This window comes from Uranotaenia lowii, chromosome 3, assembly GCF_029784155.1.
Source record: "Uranotaenia lowii strain MFRU-FL chromosome 3, ASM2978415v1, whole genome shotgun sequence".
Lineage (NCBI taxonomy): Eukaryota > Metazoa > Arthropoda > Insecta > Diptera > Culicidae > Uranotaenia > Uranotaenia lowii.
The window spans coordinates 279,595,415-279,617,501 of NC_073693.1; the positions used below are offsets into that span (position 1 = coordinate 279,595,415).

Sequence of the window (22,087 nt, forward strand, 5' to 3'; positions counted from 1 at the left end):
CGTTTCAAATGTTTGATATTAAAGATTTTAATTTATTAAACAACTATATATGTAGAAGACATTTTGTTTTCAAAAATATCTAAGATTCATTTTAGTTTAAAATTTCTTTGAAATTTGGTCAAATTCCTGTATTTTCGTAGAAATGTTCGAAAATCAAAAAAAAAAAAACTTTGAGACTTTTTCTCTGAAGTCAAAATTACTCGCAGTCATCGATATGGAAAGGTTTTGATTAAATCATTTAATCAAAACCTTTATTTTCAACGGTTATGTAACATCATTTTACACTTTTTTTTAAATAGGCAAATTTTTCAACACTCTCAAACCAGTATAAATCCATGTCTGTCTAGACTTAAGTAGGGTAAAATATCTAGATTTCGACAATTTTTGTATGTTTTGTCAGAAAAACCATGTAAATAAATTAATTGACTAAAGTTTTTCATTTCGAATAGGATTGGTTATATGAAACAGACTTTTTTCTTCATTCTCTACCTTTTGATTGATCAAAAGTTTCAAAACAACGATTTTATTATCCTTTTACTAAATCTCTCGATGATCTAGTTTTCGACATTCAATTTTAGTTTTCGACACAAAAAGTTTTAGTTTTCAACAAGCATTTATCTACCTCCTTTGTTAGCTCAGGAATATGCATATTGCAATTCCTTATCTACTTCACGGCGTTTTTACACCATGGAAACAGTTTAAACATACCCTAGAAGGTGGGTGTCGAAAGATAGATTATTTGGCGAATTTTCAGCACTAGTTTTCGGCAGCTAAAAAACCAGTTGAAATTTCATTAAATGTTAGCAAAAATATAAAGTAAATAACCTAAAACATTGATTTCACAACCTTATCCATCCATTTATTCCTTTTATGATGCTTTTTATCGAATAAAAGGGGAATTTTTTCGTGATTCAAAATAATTCTTATTTGGTTTTCTTATTTGAAATTTCACATGTGATTCAGAAGTTTACTTTTAAATTATTGATTTACTACTATTCAACAACTAATTTTGAAGAATTTTTATATTCAACGTTTACTAAAATGGGAGAGCAAAACTAGAAAAGTAGAAAAATAGATAGATTGAACCACCAAATAGAAAGATTAGCCTTTCATTAAAAATTTGTCGAAAACTAGCTCCTGTCGAAATCTAGAGTATCTACCCTATCAACTTCCACTTCAGATTTTATGAAAACAGGAGGCATCTTCAATTCATTCGAAGCAATCGCTCCAAATATGTACCATGACTCCAATGAGATGCTTAGTTGGAAACTTGAATTTCTCAATCTCTGTATCATGCTTAGCCTTCAGGACTGAAATATATCGATCCGAGCGTGAATTGGACACCATATACATCGTGCATTACAGAAATTGGCAATGCAAAACTGCTATGAAATCCTGGTTCAAATTTGGATTTGAATTTCATATCAAATTTGAATCATGTGTTTCGAGATCATATACATTTCCAATATTTTGATAATAGTTTTCAGAATATGAAAAAAAGAAAATTTTTGTTTTATATTCAAATTTTAAGTTCCGAACTTTATTCTTACACTAAATTCAAACATTTGAAGCTTCGAAATGGCAATCCAAAATTGAAAATTGAAATCAAATTTTAATTCAGAATAACAATACAGATAAAAAAAAATAAATAATTTATAAAGTGAATTAAGATTAAACTAAAGAATGTTAATAAGAGATTCATGAATGAGGGCTCTAAAATTTGGCTCATGAAAATTATCATATTTTTGTACATTTCAGAAACCGTATGGAAATTTGTACACAGATTCAAAGCTCAATATATGAATTCAGATTCAGAATGCAGCTTCAAAATTCAGAAAAAGATTTAGCTTGTAAATAAATTTAACAATCAACATAAATGGTTGAGGAATTCAAGAGATCATTAATTAAAGATTGCTTGTCAATTCAATTTCCCGATTTCAAATTTTTAATCAAAATTAGCTTGTACACACAATTCAGCTGAAAATCACAAATAAAAAGTAGAATTTGAGTTGATTATTTAAGTTTTGTTTAATGCAAAAAAAAAATCCCAAATATTATTTTGACAAATCATCCACAGGATTTTCATTCTGAATTAATTCTTGAGGAAAAATGATTGCTGTTGAAAAAACATGTACCTGATCTTCATTCAAAAACTCATCACGAAATTCTATATTTTATCGGTGTATTGTTTAACAATATTGATAATTAAGGAAAAAATCTAAGCCGTGAGACACCAAATTTGGCATTTTATATTTCAGAAACCAAAAGACAAAATCCTGCTAATTTAATATATTTGAGTAACGGGAAGTGTTGTGTTACATTTTATAGAATGAGGTTTCATTACAAGTTTTATAACATTTGAATTATGCTTCTCAATGGAGCATATTAGCAGCAAGTAAAAAAAATGAGATGTCTCGTATTTAGTCCGCAATGTGTTAATATTGCAGTTTTTTTAAGCCAAATCGCCAAAATTGTTCCTAAAAATGTATAACTTTTATTTTTTTTTTTTTTTTTGAAAAGGTCAAAACCTTTGAATTTGTAAAAGAATTTGGAAGATTGTGCTTGTTTGATTCGAGTAAGGAATAAGTTTTTTAAGAAATGAAAGGCTTATTTAATGCTCAAATCAACTAAGTTGGATCTACTAAACTCCTAAACAAATTCAATGATTTCAACAATCGATTAAAGTTATATAGTCACAAACATAATTTGTTTAAATTTTTTTTTGTATTCGTCCATTGTTGAGCAAAAAATCTTAGGTAAAAATCAGTCACCAAAAACCACCCCAAATGGGTCGGTTTATACCACGGCCCATAAGATACGAAACCATGGTTTTTTAAGAATCCAAGGTTTAAAAAAAATGATCCCAAATTGTACATTGTACATTGAACAAAGAGTTACATTTAATGCTCAACCTGCAATAAAAATTAAAAAAAAAATTATTTGTTCCGAAAATTCAACATTGTGATTTTTAAATTGTAAATTGGCCCAAAAACGATAGAAGGTTGGGCTTCACAGATCGAGGAAAAGTCATGTTGTTTTTTCCGAGCAAAATATTCAATATACCCATACAAACCTCAATGTTGAAATTAACTTATTTGAATGTTACTTTAGAATTTTGCAAAAAATCATAGATGTATTTTGATCCAAAACGAAACTTTTTAGACCTCAGGCCCTGAAAATTTGAAAATGATTTCAGAGTGACTCAGTCTAAATTTTTGTGACGTTCTGTCAAGTTGTTTTTGAGATAGCGTCCAATAAAGAAGTTAATCGACTTTCATTTTTGGGCGCTAAGTGCGCCATCTCTAATGCATTTTATGAACCACCTTTTTTTAATTTAAGGCGCATATTGATTACGTTTTTTGTTTCCTGAAGCTTGAGCTTCAAAATTATTCGAAACTTTTAATTAATCGAAGCTACGACGGATTTAGTAGATTGTCCTCCTTCGGCACAAAAACAACATATTTGATTTTTCATCACTCCACCAAAGTTTTCGTATGATGGCACGATTTCAAATCCAACCAAAATAGAGTTTCAACCTATGGAAATGCTAAACAGAGAAAACAATCGGATTTGATGTAGGAATGAGATGCAGAATAATATGCAGAAAATAAAAAATATATATATATAAATAAAACAAACTAAAAGTTGAATTGGGCTTGTGATATAGCTCAGTTGGCAAGTCAGTTCCTTCCTGAGCCGATGTCCGTGAGTTCGAGCCCAAGAGTAAACATCGAACACAGTTGTACCGGATAAGTTTTTCAATGACTTGTCCGCCAACTGCATCGTTGGTATAAGTCGCGAATGACATAAAGATGTTAAAACGACTATAATCGAAACAAAAAAAAAAAAAAAATAAAAGTTGAATTCGGCAACACTGAAGGAAAATGAAATAAAATATATTTCTATGGAAACGATTTATATTTTGTTTTGCAGACACGAATGCCACAGGGATGGTAAAGTGTCGTAAATAAAAAAAAGATTTATATTTTGGCAAAACTAGGCAAAAAAGAAAACAGCGATTGATCTATTCTTGTGAGCGACAGACGTAACTGAGTGAATTTCTGAATTGAGATTCGTAAGAATCGTAAAATCACGGCAATGTACACCCAAAATTCAGCCTCTGTGCCAATGGCCTGTAGTCAATTACATAGCATCATTGGTACAAGAAGATAACGCGATCGGTGCTGATTCGATTTGCTCCCACCGGCATTCATCTCCCAAGTTAACCGAATTGCGTATGTCTGAAAGAAACAAAATAAAAACGCTTTCACGTCCCTCCCTATCGCATCACAAGACGAAAAAGGATGGAAATAAATACCGGCCAACACCAGGCAGCCAGCGAACCGAGCACTGTGCGTATGAATGTAGCAAAAGCAACAACAAAAACATCCTTCTAATTCAATCCCTTCAATCCACCGGCAAACAACCACGGCCGAGCTGTGCGTGTGTATGCAGTAAAAGCAACAACAAAAAAAACATTCCTTCAATTCAATTCGCCGGCAAACAACCACGGCTAAGCTGTGCGTGTGTATGTAGCAAAAGCAACAAGAATATATTCCTTCAATTCACCGGCAAACAAGCACCGGCCAAGCTGCCCGGCTTTAGCAGCTGTGTATATGTAGCGTGTGTATGTAATAGCAGGCAGTAAGCAAAGCACAGTTCTCATTCAATGGGTTTCCCGTTTCCTCCACTCCCGTTCCCTTTCCCGTTTCCATCGCAAGACAAATGAATACCATGAAAGGAGGCCAAACGCCGGGAAGCCACTGTCGTGCGTTTCTTTTGTGATTGATCGGTGGCAGAATGCCTATGACAAATATCCCTCTTCCTGCATGAAGCTCAAATAGTACACTGGTTAAGATGTCGGTCTGGCAAGACCATATGGTTAGTGATTTGAGTTCGATTCTCCCTACGCGCGCTGTGGTTTATATTTTTATTTTCTTGTTTCTGGGACGAATTATCCAATAGGAACGAAATCCCATAAAATGTTTTTCTTGTTTTGCTTGAATGTAGTGGTCATGCATCATTTTAGTTGGGAGCCGAGTCCTTATGCCAGTTACGGTTTTTCAAACATATCATCTTCGGCACAGTGCACATTTCAGCGCATTATCGGCACAGAGATGTGCTAAATAGGCATTGGATTTTTGCAACCTCTTCTATGGGTGTAGTAGTTGAATAACCACAAGGAACACAGATCATCAAGGCTGCTGCAACGATTGTTTAATTATGATTCAGCCGCCGGTAAAAAGACGTGTAAGCGTTGCTAGTCAGTCGAAGGGGGCCGCGGTGATCTTGTTGGAGATGTCAATTAAATAAATGTTGCAGTGTTGTTCGTGGGGGTTAAGGGATTCTCCTTGGTGAAGCAGTTCACCAAGCTACGCTAACCAGGCGAACGACCGGGCGAAGGATGGTCGTTCAACAACCCACCACCAGAGCGCAGTGCAGAGATGTGAGCCGCAGTCTTCAAGCGAAGAGGCGAAACGAGCGATAGGGCGAAGCGAAAATGAGCGCGGGACGGGGGCAATGAACGGCAATGGGGTCAAAGCTGGTCAAAAAGAAAGCGACCATTGACTCTAATTTCAGTTCGCGAACAAACCAAACCGATCCCGAAAATATTCTGGAAGATCAATATTTTAAATATAACTGTGGTGATTTGTTTCGTCAGTTATTTAAAAACAACAATTACCATCAGCATAAAATTCCAAAAGGAAAGTCCAGTCGTAAGCCGAAATTGATTGGAACTCCAGGTAACCATACGCCATTTTGCCCCTGCCCAAAATACCCTTTTTATCTGATCCTGAACCTTACCAGGACCCCGCTGTTTCGGATTGTTTTTTAATCAACCGAGCCCTGAGAGCGCCACAGCGCTCTACCACCTCAACCGACCGCCGTCGGTGTTACTCAATTCCGTACCTGGTTCAGCACCCAAGGTGGGGCCAGGTACGACGTCGCCACGCGCTCCGTTAATCGTCGAAGGACCTCGTGCGCCACCGATAACATCGACCGACCGCCGCCGGTGCTACTTACCATCGTACCTGATTCAGCACCTAAGGTGGGGTCAGGTACTCAGCATCCACGCTGCTTGCTTGCCGTCCAAGGACCATCAGTGCCCGGTTCAGCACCCAAGGTGGAACCGGGTACAACAACACGACCCGTTAGAGCCAGCCAGCTTCCAAGCCGATCTCATCGAACCCGAGCCCGAGCAAGGAAGAAACTAGTGCGCAAATAAAGGTTAGCTAGGTTAAGAAAGTGGTGGGTGAACAAAACTGCAAAATATTAAACGGTACCGAATTTTATCCGAGGAGTTTTCTTTAGCTCTCCCGAATTTCCCTGCAACTTAGTTAGTGTAAACTTTCCGACCCTGGGATTAAAAGGGGTTCACCGCAAATCTACCGATTGGCTAATAGCCAGTCTTACAGACGAATTGGCTCAGAGAGCGCAGATGTTTAAGGCTGCTGCTACGATTGTTTGTTTATGATATGGCCAACGGTGAAAAGACGGATTGCCTGAGGAGGCTCTGATTTTTAATCTGCTGCTACGAAAAAAAAATCTGATTCGGTCACCGGTAAAAAAACGAATTGGCTCAGGAAGCGCAGGTTTTAAAGGCTGCTGGTACGATTGTTTGTTTGTATTCCGGGTCAGGTAAAAAAAACAGAGCGGCAGGAAAAGCACTATTGGAATGACTTTTTTCTAAGAATATTTTTGGGTTGTTTCGGCTCTGATAAACAAAAACATAGCGCTAGAAAAAGCACAGATTGGAATGGTTTTTGCTAAGAATGTTTTCGAATTGTTCCGGCTCTTGTAAACAATGACAAAGTGGCTGGAAAAGCACAGATTCCAGGCTGTTGCTAAGAATGATTTTTGAAATGTTCCGGCTCTGGTAAAAAAGACAGAGCTACAGGAAAGGCACAGATTGGAACGGCTGTTGCTGAGAATGTTTTCGGATTGTTCTGGCTCTGGTAAACAAAGACAGTGCGGCAGGAAAAACTCAGATTGAGAAGGATGTTGCTAAGAATATTTTTGAGTTGTTCTGGCTCTGGTAAACAAAGACAGAGCGACAAGAAAAGCACAGATTTGAATGGCTGTTGCTAAGAATGTTTTCGAATTGATACGGCTCTGGGAAACAAAGACAGATCGGCATGAAAAGCACAGATTAGGAAGGCTGTTGCTAGGAATATTTTTGTATAGCTCCGGCTCTGGTAAATGAAGACAGAGCGGCGGGAAAAGCAATTTTCTTTGTATATTCATCTATTCATTGTGTCATTCATGACATTCGCTATATGGTGAAGTGTCACTTATAAATCTAAAAAAAAATGAAATAAAATAATTGTGTCATTCGTTATGTAACACTGACTGATTTGCAACTCCCCCAGATCGTTAGAGCAAGTTCACTGGTGTTGGAAAAAAGTGGTTGAAATTTCGACATTTTGAAAATTTTGCCAGGCAAAAACATTTTCAAGATCTGTGACCTTCAAGTTTTTTTACAACACGTGTTGTATTTCCGCATGCTGTGATGAAAAAATGGCATTATTTCTATCACATACGGCTGAAATAGAAACAGTGTTGGAAAAAAATACAACGGCCAAAGATCTTGAAAACATTTTTGCATGGTAAAATTTTCAAAATGTCAAAATTTCTACCACATTTTCCCAACACCAGTGAACTTGCTCTAAGCCACCTCAAGAACTAGATGTAAATTTTTTAACTTTTGCTTCCTTGTTTTGTTTGTAAACATTGAAGCAGGACTTGTCAAAAGATTTCCCTGAAACTTTTTTGGCTTGAAACCTGGAAGGTGTCCGCTGAAAAGTTTATTTAGCTGTCCATTATGGTTTTTTTTTTTAATATCTCCCCGCTACCGCTCCATTTGACCACCGCACGATTTGACCACCGTATTTTGTTTATTTTACCATGAGTTTTGTCGAATTGTAGATAACCAGCTGTTTTAGGGTCGCTCACTGGGATATTCCTAGAATTTTCTCGATCCTGCCCAACAATTTTGGCACATGAGCTTCTGTATTGTCCGCTATCCCAAAAACTATTAGACAGATTGTCACGAAGTACTGCTGTAAACTGTAAACATTAAATTACTCGGTAGCTTTTCTGACAATTTTATTAATTTCCACTCACGCATTCAAAAGTTATCACAAAAAAATGATGCATTTATTTCGATTACTAAAGGCTTTTAAAGATTTTTTTCGAAATGTTTAGCAGTCATAACGTTTCCTCTTGATCAAGACAAAGTCTTTTTTGCAAAAGGGAGCTTAAATTTCATTATCTGTTTATTTTGAGCGTATAACTCAACCGTAAAAACTTTTCCGGAAAATGGCCCATTCAAATTAACTCTTCCACAGAAACAAGTAGCACTTTCCAGGAAGCCTCCGTCCGAAAGCGCAATTGAAGGCCATTTTTAATTACTTTTACCTGGTTTTATTTCTCGAGCACCCCCTCAATTCGGTAGCAGAAATGAATCGTATAATGATCGCCATCAAACGAAAACTTCCACTGGCTACCACTGGTGCCTGAGGGGGATTTCTGTAAAGCTGTAAATTTCTTAATGAACTTACTCGGTCAGTTTTCCGAGACCTTCTCTCGAGTAGTGAGAAAATGTGCCTTTCCAATCAAATAAAGCGACAGCGAGACCGTTTTATTTACTTTACTTCTTTCTTTCTTGGATTTTGTTTCTTTTCATTTCCGATGGATGGCCTGGACTGGATGGATTTCCTGGACCCACCTGAAGAGTCTACAAGAAGACTTCCTCCAATCAGTTGCTGACCCTGTATCTCGGAAGCCGGGAGCTGGTGGCCCGGAAGGGAGTCATCGAACCCCTGCGAGGAGTGCTGTACATCGATCCGAAAGTCATTGGCGATGCCAAAATCTACGGACAGCTGACGTTGACCTTTCGGTAAGTGGCTCCAGAGACCTTTGGGCGCTAATCCCAATTTCACTTTTCCCCGGAATCGAGTTTCGGGAGCAGTCCATTTGCAAAAACATCTGTATCTACTGTTATTTCATCCGAATAAGTAGCTTCCTTTATTGAACTCTATTTCAGGAAAGGGCTGAATCATTTGTGATCCTTGGAAAATATATTCCATTTGAGAAAATTATCTTGAACCTGATTCCAAATGATATCATAATCGAAACATTGCCTACACACAGGCGTTAACCCTCTATGCATGAACTGTGAATCCGTTGAGAAAAAAAAAAATTGTCATTGGAATTAATTTTATTGATCCCCAACTAAACAATTTATGCAAAAAACACTATTTGTCAATATAGTTTTTTATTGTTTAAATAGTGTAAAAAATGAGATTTTTTTAGGTTTTATAATTGCTAGTTTCAATTTTTGTTGCATTAAATTCGCTCGGAATCTTTTACAGTACTGAATTATGCTGGAAAGTGTGAAAAAAATCATCGGCTCGTAAGCAGTAAAAGGTGAAATAAATTGTATTCATAAAATAAATGCATTCTAAACATGTCCCAAGCTGGCGATATAAATTCCAATTTACTTCAACAGTTACCCAAAAAGCAGTTGATCTGATTGTAATTTGATGCTGATCACCGCTCAGGTCGGCGAAAAGTTTCACAAATTCAATCTAACAATCTTTGATTGACTTTTGACCAGAGAGAGGCCCAATTTTCCGGTAGGATCCGGCCAAGTAAATCAGCCAAGACCTATGACTTGTTTTCCGTTTTTTTGTTGACTTTTTCTCGTTTGGCTCGTGGCTAATCCAATTTACGCTCGCTTTCTGGCAAGCTGTTGGTGGGCAGCTTGAGTGTTTGATTTTTCCGATTTTCTTCACCCACACACTAGAACTGTCGGTGAGGGAAAAATGCTGCCAAGTGGAGGATTTTTTTTAATCCCAAATGCTTGAGCATGAAGAAGCACGATCCTTTGGATGATTTCTCGAAAATAATTTAAGATTAAGCTTATTTATACAGGATTATTTTCACACGAACCACTTTTGAAAGAGTACCTGCTACCTGCAATAAATTTAAAGAATTTTTCATGTTTACCCGATGAAATAAAAATCAGCAGTTCTGCTATCAAAAATTTTGCTGATTGGAGAAATTAAAAAATATTTCGCGATAAGCAAAGTTTGAAAAATAAAAAAAAATTAAAATCGAAAAATCTGAATTCTGAATCTGAATTCTGAATCTGAATTCTGAATCTGAATTCTGAATCTGAATTCTGAATCTGAATTCTGAATCTGAATTCTGAATCTGAATTCTGAATCTGAATTCTGAATCTGAATTCTGAATCTGAATTCTGAATCTGAATTCTGAATCTGAATTCTGAATCTGAATTCTGAATCTGAATTCTGAATCTGAATTCTGAATCTGAATTCTGAATCTGAATTCTGAATCTGAATTCTGAATCTGAATTCTGAATCTGAATTCTGAATCTGAATTCTGAATCTGAATTCTGAATCTGAATTCTGAATCTGAATTCTGAATCTGAATTCTGAATCTGAATTCTGAATCTGAATTCTGAATCTGAATTCTGAATCTGAATTCTGAATCTGAATTCTGAATCTGAATTCTGAATCTGAATTCTGAATCTGAATTCTGAATCTGAATTCTGAATCTGAATTCTGAATCTGAATTCTGAATCTGAATTCTGAATCTGAATTCTGAATCTGAATTCTGAATCTGAATTCTGAATCTGAATTCTGAATCTGAATTCTGAAACTGAATTCTGAATCTGAATTCTGAATCTGAATTCTGAATCTGAATTCTGAATCTGAATTCTGAATCTGAATTCTGAATCTGAATTCTGAATCTGAATTCTGAATCTGAAATCTAAATATGAATTCTTAATCGATATTCTGTGTTGATTTCCGAATAAGAAATTAAAATGAGATTTTTTTTAGAATGGTTTGAATTTGATATCAAGTTTGTTTCAACTATGAAGAAAAAAAAATCTCGTCGTTCGAATTCTGAGTTCCAGTTCGAGAATATTTCAACTTTCCCTCAGTCAATTAAAAGTAATTTCACACGCCATTTTGATCTGCATTCAAACTTGTGACCTGCTTCAATACTCAATGTGCTAGAAAGGCATCAGTTGAACGAGAAATTATCGAGAAGGAAAAGATGACTTTTGAACATTGGGTTAAAGGTGCATAAAGCAAAGTCAAAAATTGAGACCCATAATAAGAATATAAGTTCATAAAATATTTTTTAACCAGATGGTAAGAACTTAGCATTAACACAAATAAAAACATAACTTGTAGATTCTGTTCTGTAAATTTTTGCATTTGGACTCTCTTACTTTTGATTAAAAACTTTTGATGTTATTTAATTATTATCACACAGTGCCAATCGCCGATCACCAATCATAACGCTCCAACTTCTCTAACGAGCCGCATTCTGTTCTGTTCTTCTTGTGTCTCTTTCCATCATCGGCTTCTCCTTCCCCCCGAATGCAGCTATGGTCGCGAGGACGAGGAAGTTATGGGTCTAAAGTTTTGCAATGAAGCCGTCATCGCCTTACAGCAAATTTGGCCTAGAAGTGGCGGTGGCGACCATCATCAGAGACCGGAAGTGCTAACGCCATTGCAGGTACGTGGAAATTTTCACAGCGTGAAGTGTTTAAATTCTGTGCAGATTGAGTGTGAGAAAGAGAGAGAACCGCGACCATCATACCGCTACAAACGAAACCGAGCGCGAAACTTTTGCTTTGGAAAAAAATACATCAATTAATAAGTTTCCTTCCAAGGCTATATACAGCATCTCGCCGACAGCGATGGTATGGTTTGATTCTATTTTTTTGCCTTCAGTAAATTAAACGGAACCGGAAGCCACAGGAAGTTTAAATGTATCCAATAAAATAAACGAAAAAAAAACAGTTATTCAAGCCTTCAGATTTTTACTAAGCTTATTTCTGGAGCTACAACTCGAATTGATAAATAAAATTTATAAAAATAACTTTTCCAAACAATACTTATAAAAAAACGGGAAACTTTTATGAACGAGGCAACAAGCTTAAGTGGAATGATTTTTTATCATGTAATTCAGTACGATTGAAATTTAAGGTCGTTTCTGTTCAAATCCGTTACATTTTGCGGGAACAAAAAAAGTTATTCAATTAGGCTTTTACAGTTGCATTTCAGTTATCTTTTCGATTCATAACCAGTATCATTGCAAAGCTATCCATCTGCTATTACACTTGAAGTTGTTCTTTCAGGGTGTGGTTTTATTGATTTGCCAGATAAACTTTTGGTACATTTTTTGTATAAATTTGTAATATTACTGATTTAAGAATTTCTTGCTTTTACGCAGCTTACTTACTCAATGAACCCGCGCCGATCCTCCGGTGCATAGGGCCGTGCGTCTTCACCTGGTTCCAGTCAAGATTCTCTTCGACAGTTCGGATTTCAGCGGCTAGACTTCGCCGCCACGAGTTTCTGGGTCTGCCTCTTCTTCAATGACCTTCTGGATTCTAATCTAGCGCCTCTCTGCAAATCTCGTTTTCATCTTTAGGCAGCGTGTGCCCAATCCATCTTACGTTCCCGAATCTCGATTTCTAGCGCCCTTTGATGACACTTTCGATGTAGTTCCTCATTCGAGAACCAATTGCCAGGCCACCAAGCGCGGATGATATTCCGCAGGCAGCGCTTTACAAATACTTGCAGTTTTCGCGTCGTTACCGCATATGTGCACAAAGTTTCGCACCCGTACAGCAATACGGATTTGACGTTTGAGTTGAAGATTCGAATTTTTGTTCGTAGAGAGATCTGGCGTGATCGCCAGATGTTTCGGAGACTCGCAAACGCAAATCGGGCCTTTCTGATCCGGGTCTCGATGTTTTTCCTGGTACCACCATCAGGCGTTATCTGGCTACCAAGATACTGGAAGCACTCCACTTTCTCAACTTGTTGCCCAGCTACCTTGAAACTGGAGGGATTTGCTGTGTTGATCTCCATCGACTTGGTCTTTCCGACATTGATTTTGAGACCTGCTGCCTTGGAGCTTTCGGTGAGGTCGTCGTGTTTTCTCTGCATTTCTTATTGTCTCTGGGCGAGCAAAACAATGTCATCTGCCAGGTCAAGGTCGTTTAGCTGTTTCATTGTCGAAGGATTCCACGGCAATCCTCGGTTTGGTCTTCAGTCAATCGATCCATTCAAGATCTCATCCATTGCGATGAGACAAAACAGCGGTGAGAAAATACATCCTTGTTTTACTCCAGCAGTTACCGGGATCGGATCGGACAAGACACCGTCGTGCAAGACCTTGCACGAAAATGCCTCGTACTGTACTTCGATAAGATGGACTAGTTTCTCAGGGACTCCTCGTCGCCTTAGAGCCGCCCAGATGTTTTTATGGTTAAGTAGAATGCTTTTTCGAAATCAACGAACACCAGCAGAAGGAAGTCCTTGAATTCGTTGATTGGTTCCAGTATTATTCGTAGCGTTGTGATGTGGTCCACACATGATCGTCCAGATCTAAATCCAGTTTGTTGCCGTCGGAGTGTAGCGTCGATTTTCTCCTGGATCCTGTTCAGGATCACATTGCAGAGTACTTTGAGGGTTGTACAGATCAAAGTTATGCCTCGCCAGTTACCGCACTCTGTCAGGTCCCCTTCCTTTGGGACCTTTTTTTTTTTTTTTTTTTGTAAATTCTTTATTTGAAACGGCTCATACCTTTAGGCTTTAAGGAGCCAAACTCTCTTTGTTTTTTTTTTTTTTACAATAGTTTGCTTACTTCTAGTTCACTTTTTTTTTAAGAAAAGAAAATAGATAGGGAAATATGAAAATAAAAAGAATTATAGACGAAGATCAATAGCTTTAAGGAAAAGATATATTTCAAACATGTAGTCCAAGTCTATCACTGCCAGCACATCTCTCACTGGAACATAGGGTGGTTTTCCTCGGACCCGAAGGGAGTCTATGAAATTCGTTCTAGCGACAAGATGGACCTCGCACGACCAAACAATATGCTCGATGTCGTGGTAACCTTGGCCGCAACTACACAAATTGCTGCCAGCAATATCAAAACGATAGAGTACCGCGTCTAAGGAACAATGATTGGACATGAGACGGGAAAATATACGAATAAAATCCCGACTCAAGTTCAATCTATTGAACCATGGTTTAAGGCTTACCTTTGGGATAATCGAGTGGAACCACCGACCCTGGTCATCCTCGTCCCATTTGCGCTGCCAGTTGACAAGAGAGTTTTTTCGAACTAAAAAGTAAAATTCGTTGAAGGCGATTTCACGCTGATACGTGTCGCCTTCCATCGCCCCCACCTTTGCCAGAGAGTCTGCCTTCTCATTACCCTCTATCGAGCAATGGGAGGGAACCCAGACAAAAGTGATGTAAAAGCGACGTTTTGATAAAGCACTCAAACTATCCCGTATCTTCTCGAAGAAGTATGGCGAGTGCTTTCCCGGTTTTATTGAGTGAATTGCTTGAACAGAACTCAGACTATCCGTTACAATAAAGTAATGCCCAACTGGCCTTGAAGCGATATTGTCCAAAGCCCAATGAATTGCTGCTAACTCTGCTATATACACAGAGCATGGTGACTCGAGGCAGAAAGAGGCGCTAGATATTTCGTTGAACACTCCAAATCCTGTTGATTCCTCTATAAGTGATCCATCAGTAAAGTACATTTTATCAGCATCGACGTGTCTATATTTAGCTTCGAAAATTCTTGGAATCAGAAGTGGACGATGCGGATCCGGGATTCCACGAATTTCCTGCTGCATAGACAAATCAAACTGGACAGAAGAATTATCGTAGTCTGGGCTACAAACACGAGCGGGAGAATACGAAGAAGGGTTTACCTGCATTGACATGAGGACATGGTATATAGACATAAATCTTGTATGAAAATTTTGCTCAAGAAGCCTTTCAAAATTTACAATAATCAATGGGTTCATGACCTCACACCTGATGAGGAACCGAAGTGATAGTAGATTGAATCGATCTTTCAAAGGGAGTATTCCTGCCAAAACTTCAAGACTCATGTTGTGCGTTGAGGGCATACAGTCCAAAGCGATGCGAAGACAACGGTATTGGATACGCTCGAGTTTGATGAGGTGAGTTTTGGCAGCCGACTGGAAACAGAAGCTACCATATTCCATAACTGAGAGGATAGTTGTTCGATACAATTTTAAAAGATCTTCTGGATGGGCTCCCCACCAGGTGCCAGTGATTGATCGGAGAAAATTTATTCTCTGTTGGCATTTTCCTTTCAGATACTCAATGTGTGCTCTCCAGGTACATTTGGAATCAAACCAAACCCCAAGATACTTAAAACACCTCGATTGAGTGATCGTCCTGCCAAGAAGTTGGAGCTGTGGTTGAGCTGGTCTATGCTTTTTAGAGAAAACCACCAACTCCGTTTTCTCTGGAGAGAACTCGATTCCAAGCCCCAAAGCCCAGGATGACAATCTGTTTAAAGTATCTTGTAAAGGTCTGTGCAGATGTGACTCAGTATTACCTGTTACAGATACTACGCCATCATCTGCAAGTTGTCTTAAAGTGCAGCCTTCAGAGAGACAACTGTCGATGTCACTTACGTAAAAGTTGTACAAAAGTGGGCTTAAACATGAACCCTGCGGGAGACCCATGTAGGAGGTTCTTCTAATTGCAATATCTCCGTGAGCAAAGTTCAGATGTTTCTCACAAAGTAAGCTGTATAAGATGTTGTTCAATAGAGGAGGCAGACCCCGGGAGTGCAACTTGTCTGACAAAACCTCTATCGACACTGCATCAAAAGCTCCCTTTATGTCTAGAAACACTGAAGCCATTTGCTCACGTTTTGCGTACGCCATTTGTATCTCTGAAGACAGCAAAGCAAGACAATCGTTTGTCCCTTTGCCCCTTCGAAACCCAAATTGAGTATCTGAAAGGAGACCATTTGCTTCTACCCATTTATCCAAACGAAACAAAATCATTTTCTCCATCAATTTGCGTATACAAGACAACATCGCAATAGGACGGTACGAATTCGCATCGGATGCTGGTTTTCCGGGCTTTTGGATAGCGATAACTTTCACTTGTCTCCACTCTTGGGGAACAATGTTGTTCTCCAAGAATTGATTAAATAAATTTAACAAGCGAAATTTTGCGGCGTCCGGAAGGTTTTTCAACAAGTTGCATTTGATTTGATCAATTCCCGGAGCTGAATTGTTACAAGAGAGGAGCGCAAGTGAAAATTCGACCATCGAAAAGCTGGAATCCAGACCACACCTATCAGAAGGCACGTTCCGGATTATTTTTTGCACAGGTGTAGAATCTGGACAGACTTTCCGTGCGAAGTTGGATATCCATCTATGTGTATATTCTTCACTTTCATTTGTAGATGATCGATTACGCATGCTTCGTGCAACTTTCCATAAGGTACTCAAGGATGTTTCCCTTGATAAACCACCCACAAAATTTCTCCAATACGCCTTTTTCTTCCCTTTGATCAATTTTTTGAACTGATTTTCAAGGGAAACGTATGATTCAAAAAGGACGAGGGTTCCATGTTTTCGAAAATCTTTGAATGCTTTTGATTTGTCCTTATAAAGCTTGGAACACTGCTGGTCCCACCATGGATTTGGGGGCCTTTGAAGAACAGGTGAATCTGGGATGGGTTTTGTTTGGGCGCAAAGTGCACTTTCATGGATCAAACGTGAAAGGAAGTGATACTCTTCCAAAGGAGGTAAAACATTCATAGAATCAATGGCATCTGTTATTTCGTCCGAGTACTTTTTCCAGTCGATGTGTCTTGTAAGGTCATATGCCATATTTGTTGAATTTGAAGTGCTGGCCCCATTGGTGATTGTAATTTTGATTGGCAAGTGATCACTACCATTGGGATCAGGGATTACCTTCCACTGGCAATCCAATGATAGTGAGTTTGAGCAGAGTGAGAGGTCAATTGCACTTGGTCTTGCAGGAGGTTTAGGAACCCGTGTTTTTTCACCCGTGTTCAAAATTGTTAAATTGAAACTGTCACAAATGTCATAAATAAGAGTAGAACGACAATCGTCAGTTTGTTCTCCCCAGACAGTTCCATGTGAATTGAAGTCACCCAGGATCAACCTTGGCTCAGGAAGCACTGAGCACAGGTCCTCTAGGTGATTTCGATCCACTGCAACTCTATGAGGCCAGTACAAACTGACAACGCATAAGTCCTTACCTCTTATAGTTGTATGACATGCAACAGCTTCAATTCCTCCTGATAAAGGGAGGTGGATTCTATAGAAGGAGTGGCGCTTATTGATCCCCAAAAGCACCCCTCCATAAGAATCGTTGCGATCCAGACGGATAATGTTAAAATCGTGGAAGGAGATGTTTGATTCAGAAGAAAGCCATGTTTCAGAAAGGGCAAAAATATCGCAACTAGTTTCATGAAGAAGAAATTTGAACGGATCCAGTTTAGGGATAATACTACGACAATTCCACTGTAACACAGTGATATCTCCGACCTCTCGGCGTAAATTAGCCATCGAGAGAGATAAACACTGAAATGAGGGGCCAAGTTTGCATCAATTGCTTCAAAAATGTCTTTAATATAGGAAGCATTGTTGTTACAATGCTTCTGATGGATTCAGAAACGTTGAAAAACGAAAACATTCCATTTAGAATGTCAGCCAACTTAAACAATCCCGGCTGGGAAGTGGATTCTGACAAAGCTGCATTTTTCATGCGGGCCTTTGAGGTCCCTGCTGGAGTTGGATTATTTTGTGGTGAAAATATCGTGCGGAATCCAGGAGGATTTTGTTTTTGTTGTTCTGCAGCATTCGGCTTTTTAGGGACACTGATTGGAGGGCTCATTGTAGGGATTTTCTTGGGTATTTTGGGTGTCTTGGGAGTTGTTTTAGCACGTTTCCGGGAGTTCGCAACGAAAACAAAAGGGTTCTCCTCGTCAGTCGCCTCTTCGTTGTCAACTGGCAACACAGAAAAGATGTTACTCGAATGAGGTTGGGCCAGTGGAGAAGCGCTCTTTAAGATAGAGGCATAAGAACGTCTCGATCGTTCTTTTAAAGAGCGCTTCTGTTTATCCCAGCAACTCTTGAATGCCTCGCACGAAGAGATTTCATGGGGTGAGCCCCCGCAATAGACACATTTCTGCTCTATTGCTGAGCATGCTCCAGCCCCATGATTCTCCCCGCATTGGGGACAGCGTGGCTTATTGGAACAGTGCGACGCTGTGTGCCCCAACTTGATGCAATTTTGACAATGCATGGGTCGAGGCACGAAGAGTCGCACGGGAAGCCTTAAAACTCCGTCAATCAAGACGTAGTGAGGGAGGGCGGTACCCGCGAAGGTCACACGAAATGAAGCTGAAGGCGAATACTTTGTAACTCCATTTACGACGTTGGCAGTATTGAGTTGACGGCAATCCACGATTTCGACAGAAGTCGAATCGAGGCTCTTGAACTTACCAACGCCGTTGGATTTAACGTATTTCGCATCCAGACTCATTTCTGTGATCACGCCCTCAATCTCTACGTCTCGAGACGGGATGTAAACGTGATACTCTAAATTCAGAAAATTGCTGGCTACAATCTCATTAGCAGCTTTCGAGTTACCCACAACAACGCGCAGCTTGTTTGCACGCAATTTTGTAACACTGGTTACAGAGGTCCACCTCGCCAGATCTTTGGTGATCTGTACCACATTGAGAGGCTTGCCGTTCTTTTTGGGCCGGATAAAAACCACCCAAGATCCAGAAGAAGATGAACCTTCCGCATATTTTCGGAGCCGGGTTGTTCTACTCTCAACTGATAATGAGGAATTACTGTCCGTCTGAGAAATGTGAGCATTTGAGGGACCAGCAGCATCTGGATCCTCCAGATGCTCCTCATTCTCGTAGGTCATATTCTCATCATTATCAGTTGAGGGGTTTAAACCCCCGCCTTCGTTCATATTTCTGCACGGGGACACGAATGCCTTCCGTGTTAGAAATATGAACGAAGCAATCAATTATCGAAATAATAAAAAGGGAAATGAAGATAGAATAAGTAAAGGGAAAAAGAATAAAAAAAACTCACAATTGTTTTTTTGTAACTTTGCTTCAAACTTTTTTTCTGAGTGTCCGTTGATTGTCTCGAACACGTGGTCCTCCGTTGGAAAAAGATGGCGTCTTCAATCGGGGAGCACGATCAACCAAACGACGAATCGACCTGCAGCTCTGCAACTCGGTCCCGTCATCAAACTTGAACTCTCCAAGTCTTCACTCCGACGGTAGAAAAATCCGGATTCTTGGGTGAATGCTATCTGATGATGGTTATTGCCGTATATGGAGATGGCAAAAACTTGCAGTTGCGAAGCAATTTGGTGATGGCCAATTTTTGCCAATTATTGTTGCACACGAGTCTCGGCAATTGACGACCGAGCAGGAAAATCACTCCGGGCGAACAAAACTGCACTTTCGCGATAGCACTCCGACTTGGTAAAACCAAACTTCGACACTGCGGTGTGGAAACGCATCCGAACGGGTCGAGCGATTGGAACAGAATCCTTTGGGACCTTTACGAGGATACCCTGCATCCAGTCAGCCGGGAATGTTGCAGTATCCCAGATGTCAGCGAACAGACGGTGCAACATTTGCGCTGACGAGGCAGGGTCAGCTTTCAGCATTTCAGCAGGAATGCAATCGATCCCAAGTGCTTTGTTGGATTTCATGTCTTTGATTGCCGCTCCTATTTCAACCAGCGCTTCCGAGTTAACGCCATTAATGCGACTTACTGTTGGCGCTTCAAGCTGCGGGTTCTGTTGGCCATCGCTATTCGTGACTCAGAAGAGTCGTTCGAAGTGCTCATTCCATCGTTGGATGTGATCTGTTCGGTCGGTCAATAACTGACCTGCTCGGTCTTTTAGCGGCATTCCAGCATTAGGCCTTGCACCACTAAGGCGGCGAGAAATGTCATAAAGTAATCGGATGTCTCCATTGGCGACGGATCTTTCTCCCTCTTCGGTTAGGGCTCCCTTGTCTTGTCTACAAGCTCGTTTAACTGCATTTTCCCGTTCCGCATATCGTAAGCGGGTAGCTGCTTTGGCTGACCCGGTACATGCCTGCTCAATTCCGACTTTCGCCTTTCTCCGATCATCGACCATCCTCCAAGTTTCATCCGACATCCATTCACTTCTTCTTCCACAAAATTTACCGAGAGTACCATGGCTCGTCGTGATAAAGGCATTCTTAATTCTGTAAGCGTCAGATATCACCTCCATCGAGGTTGTAGAGATATCGCAGCGAGGGAAAATGATGGGTGATGGTTTTCCCCAAATAATACAGCCTTCAAAGCAGACGACAGCGCTATACGCCACCAGTATCCAGCCAGGAAGCTTCAATACGTCACAACCAGAGGGCCATCCGCGCTCTTTGGTAACCACCTCGATCGATAGCGACGCCTGACGGGTTGACGAAGGCGAAGCGATCGTGTCCGCCGTTATGGGAGAGCAACCACCTGTACTTGTGGTTCAAGGCCGGTCATAGGCGGCTTCCTGGTGCTGGCTCACTTCCAATAGTACCATGACACTGTGAAGTACAAAGTGCAAGACTTATCTACACATACACAAGTTTTAAGTGCACAAGCCAGACACCAGGTAAGCCATAAGACGCCGAATCACAATTTTGTTCCCGCTGAATTACGGAACACTAACGCCTGATTCATCAACAGTACCCCTAAGTCCTAAGTTTTGGCCAAAAGGAACCATTCGGCGGGACAGAAGCAAAACTTTGTCCCTGATCCCTGGTCCCTGAATCAGCCTTGGTTTGGTCTCGAACGCCCCGGATTGCCGTTACCATCTGGGTTATCATTGGTTGAAGGTTGTGGTCCATTCCAAACATATAACTTTCGGATCGACCAATCAAGCTCTCCTTCGTCCTCGTAGTCGAGATTCCCGGAAAGAACATCTCGGTTTCCAGTTGGAATTGGACCGACAAACTGACCAACTGGGTCAGCAGCAGCAGCGTCGCCTTCGTCGAAGCTCCGCCATCTTCAAAAACCGACAACCAGGGCTTGGCCCTAAAAGGTACCGTAAACCTCTGGGGCATTTTGAGTAAGTAACCATACCTTGAAGGGACTTATTTTTGTGGCAATTGTAAATAAATTGTCGAGAAGTGCATATTTGGGGTCTTCCTGATCTAGTAGTTCGAATTCACTGCGATTTTCTGTTGCTAAGCCAGCCGCACTGAGGCCTAATAAAGGGAGTTCCTGTAACGCCGGTGGGGTGGTAGGTTTTAAACTTACATTTCAAAATCACTGTTCTTCGACTGTTCCGTCTGACGTATGGCATTTTCACCTCTGAATTCTCCAACCAGCGTGGACGGAACACTGACTCATGTTTATTTAACAGGCAATGCTTCTTGCCGAACGGGCTGAAACTACTCTTCACTGCTTTGATAACCGCTGGAGTCCACGTTTTACCACGTTTCACCATTTGTGTAACTATCATTAAAACGCTAGATGATCCTGTAGACAGTGTGAACGAATAATCTGCTTCAATTCAGTTGTGACAGTTTAATCCTCATCTCGATGTAAGTCAACCTTTGCATGTGCAAAACCTTTATTTGTACATTACTTGAATCCTTAGCAATTTCTTTAAAAGTGAAACTAAAAACTAGCTGTATTCATTTTGAATAAACAGTAACGTCACTCTTTCAACTTAATCTCAAATATTTGTCACGCTACGTGTATTTTTGGGGGACCTTTCGGAGGTAGAAATTAGTACGTTGAGTGATCTTCACGGTGGTCGGTTTAGTAGAGTAACTATGTACAAAGCCAGATTGGCGAACGAGTGTGAACAATGCGTGTTCGATCAAAAGAACGATCGTGTGTAAGTAGTGTGTGTGTTTGTGTGATAACGATCGTTCGATCGTGTGATGTGTCGGATGATGATTGGTTGAATACATTATAGGGTAATGTGGCAATTGTTGCCACAATACTCCCCCCTTTAATTTTTCCAATAACAGCGAAGGATTCGGACATGGCGTCCAGAGCGAGTTTTGTACGAGTTGGTTCCGGATCGGGTGAAGACCTCGATTCAGTTTCAGATGCTGGTTGTGGCTCGGCGATCGGTGTTGGTGGGGGTTCATCGGCTTGGACGAACGCGACCTTCCGTCGGTCGCTGGAGATTGGAGA

General features: G+C 40.0%; 1 protein-coding gene across 1 annotated transcript in view; it reads left to right on the forward strand.

Annotated features, from left to right (window-relative positions):
- Positions 1-12,318, forward strand: part of LOC129753485 (arrestin homolog) — a 55,055-nt gene extending 42,737 nt beyond the window's left edge. Inside the window, exons 3-5 of the mRNA XM_055749301.1 lie at positions 8,735-8,899; positions 11,424-11,556; positions 12,277-12,318. Coding sequence (XP_055605276.1) covers positions 8,735-8,899; positions 11,424-11,556; positions 12,277-12,318 — 340 coding nt within the window. The remainder of the gene's footprint in view (positions 1-8,734; positions 8,900-11,423; positions 11,557-12,276) is intronic.
- Positions 12,319-22,087: the final 9,769 nt, after the last annotated feature.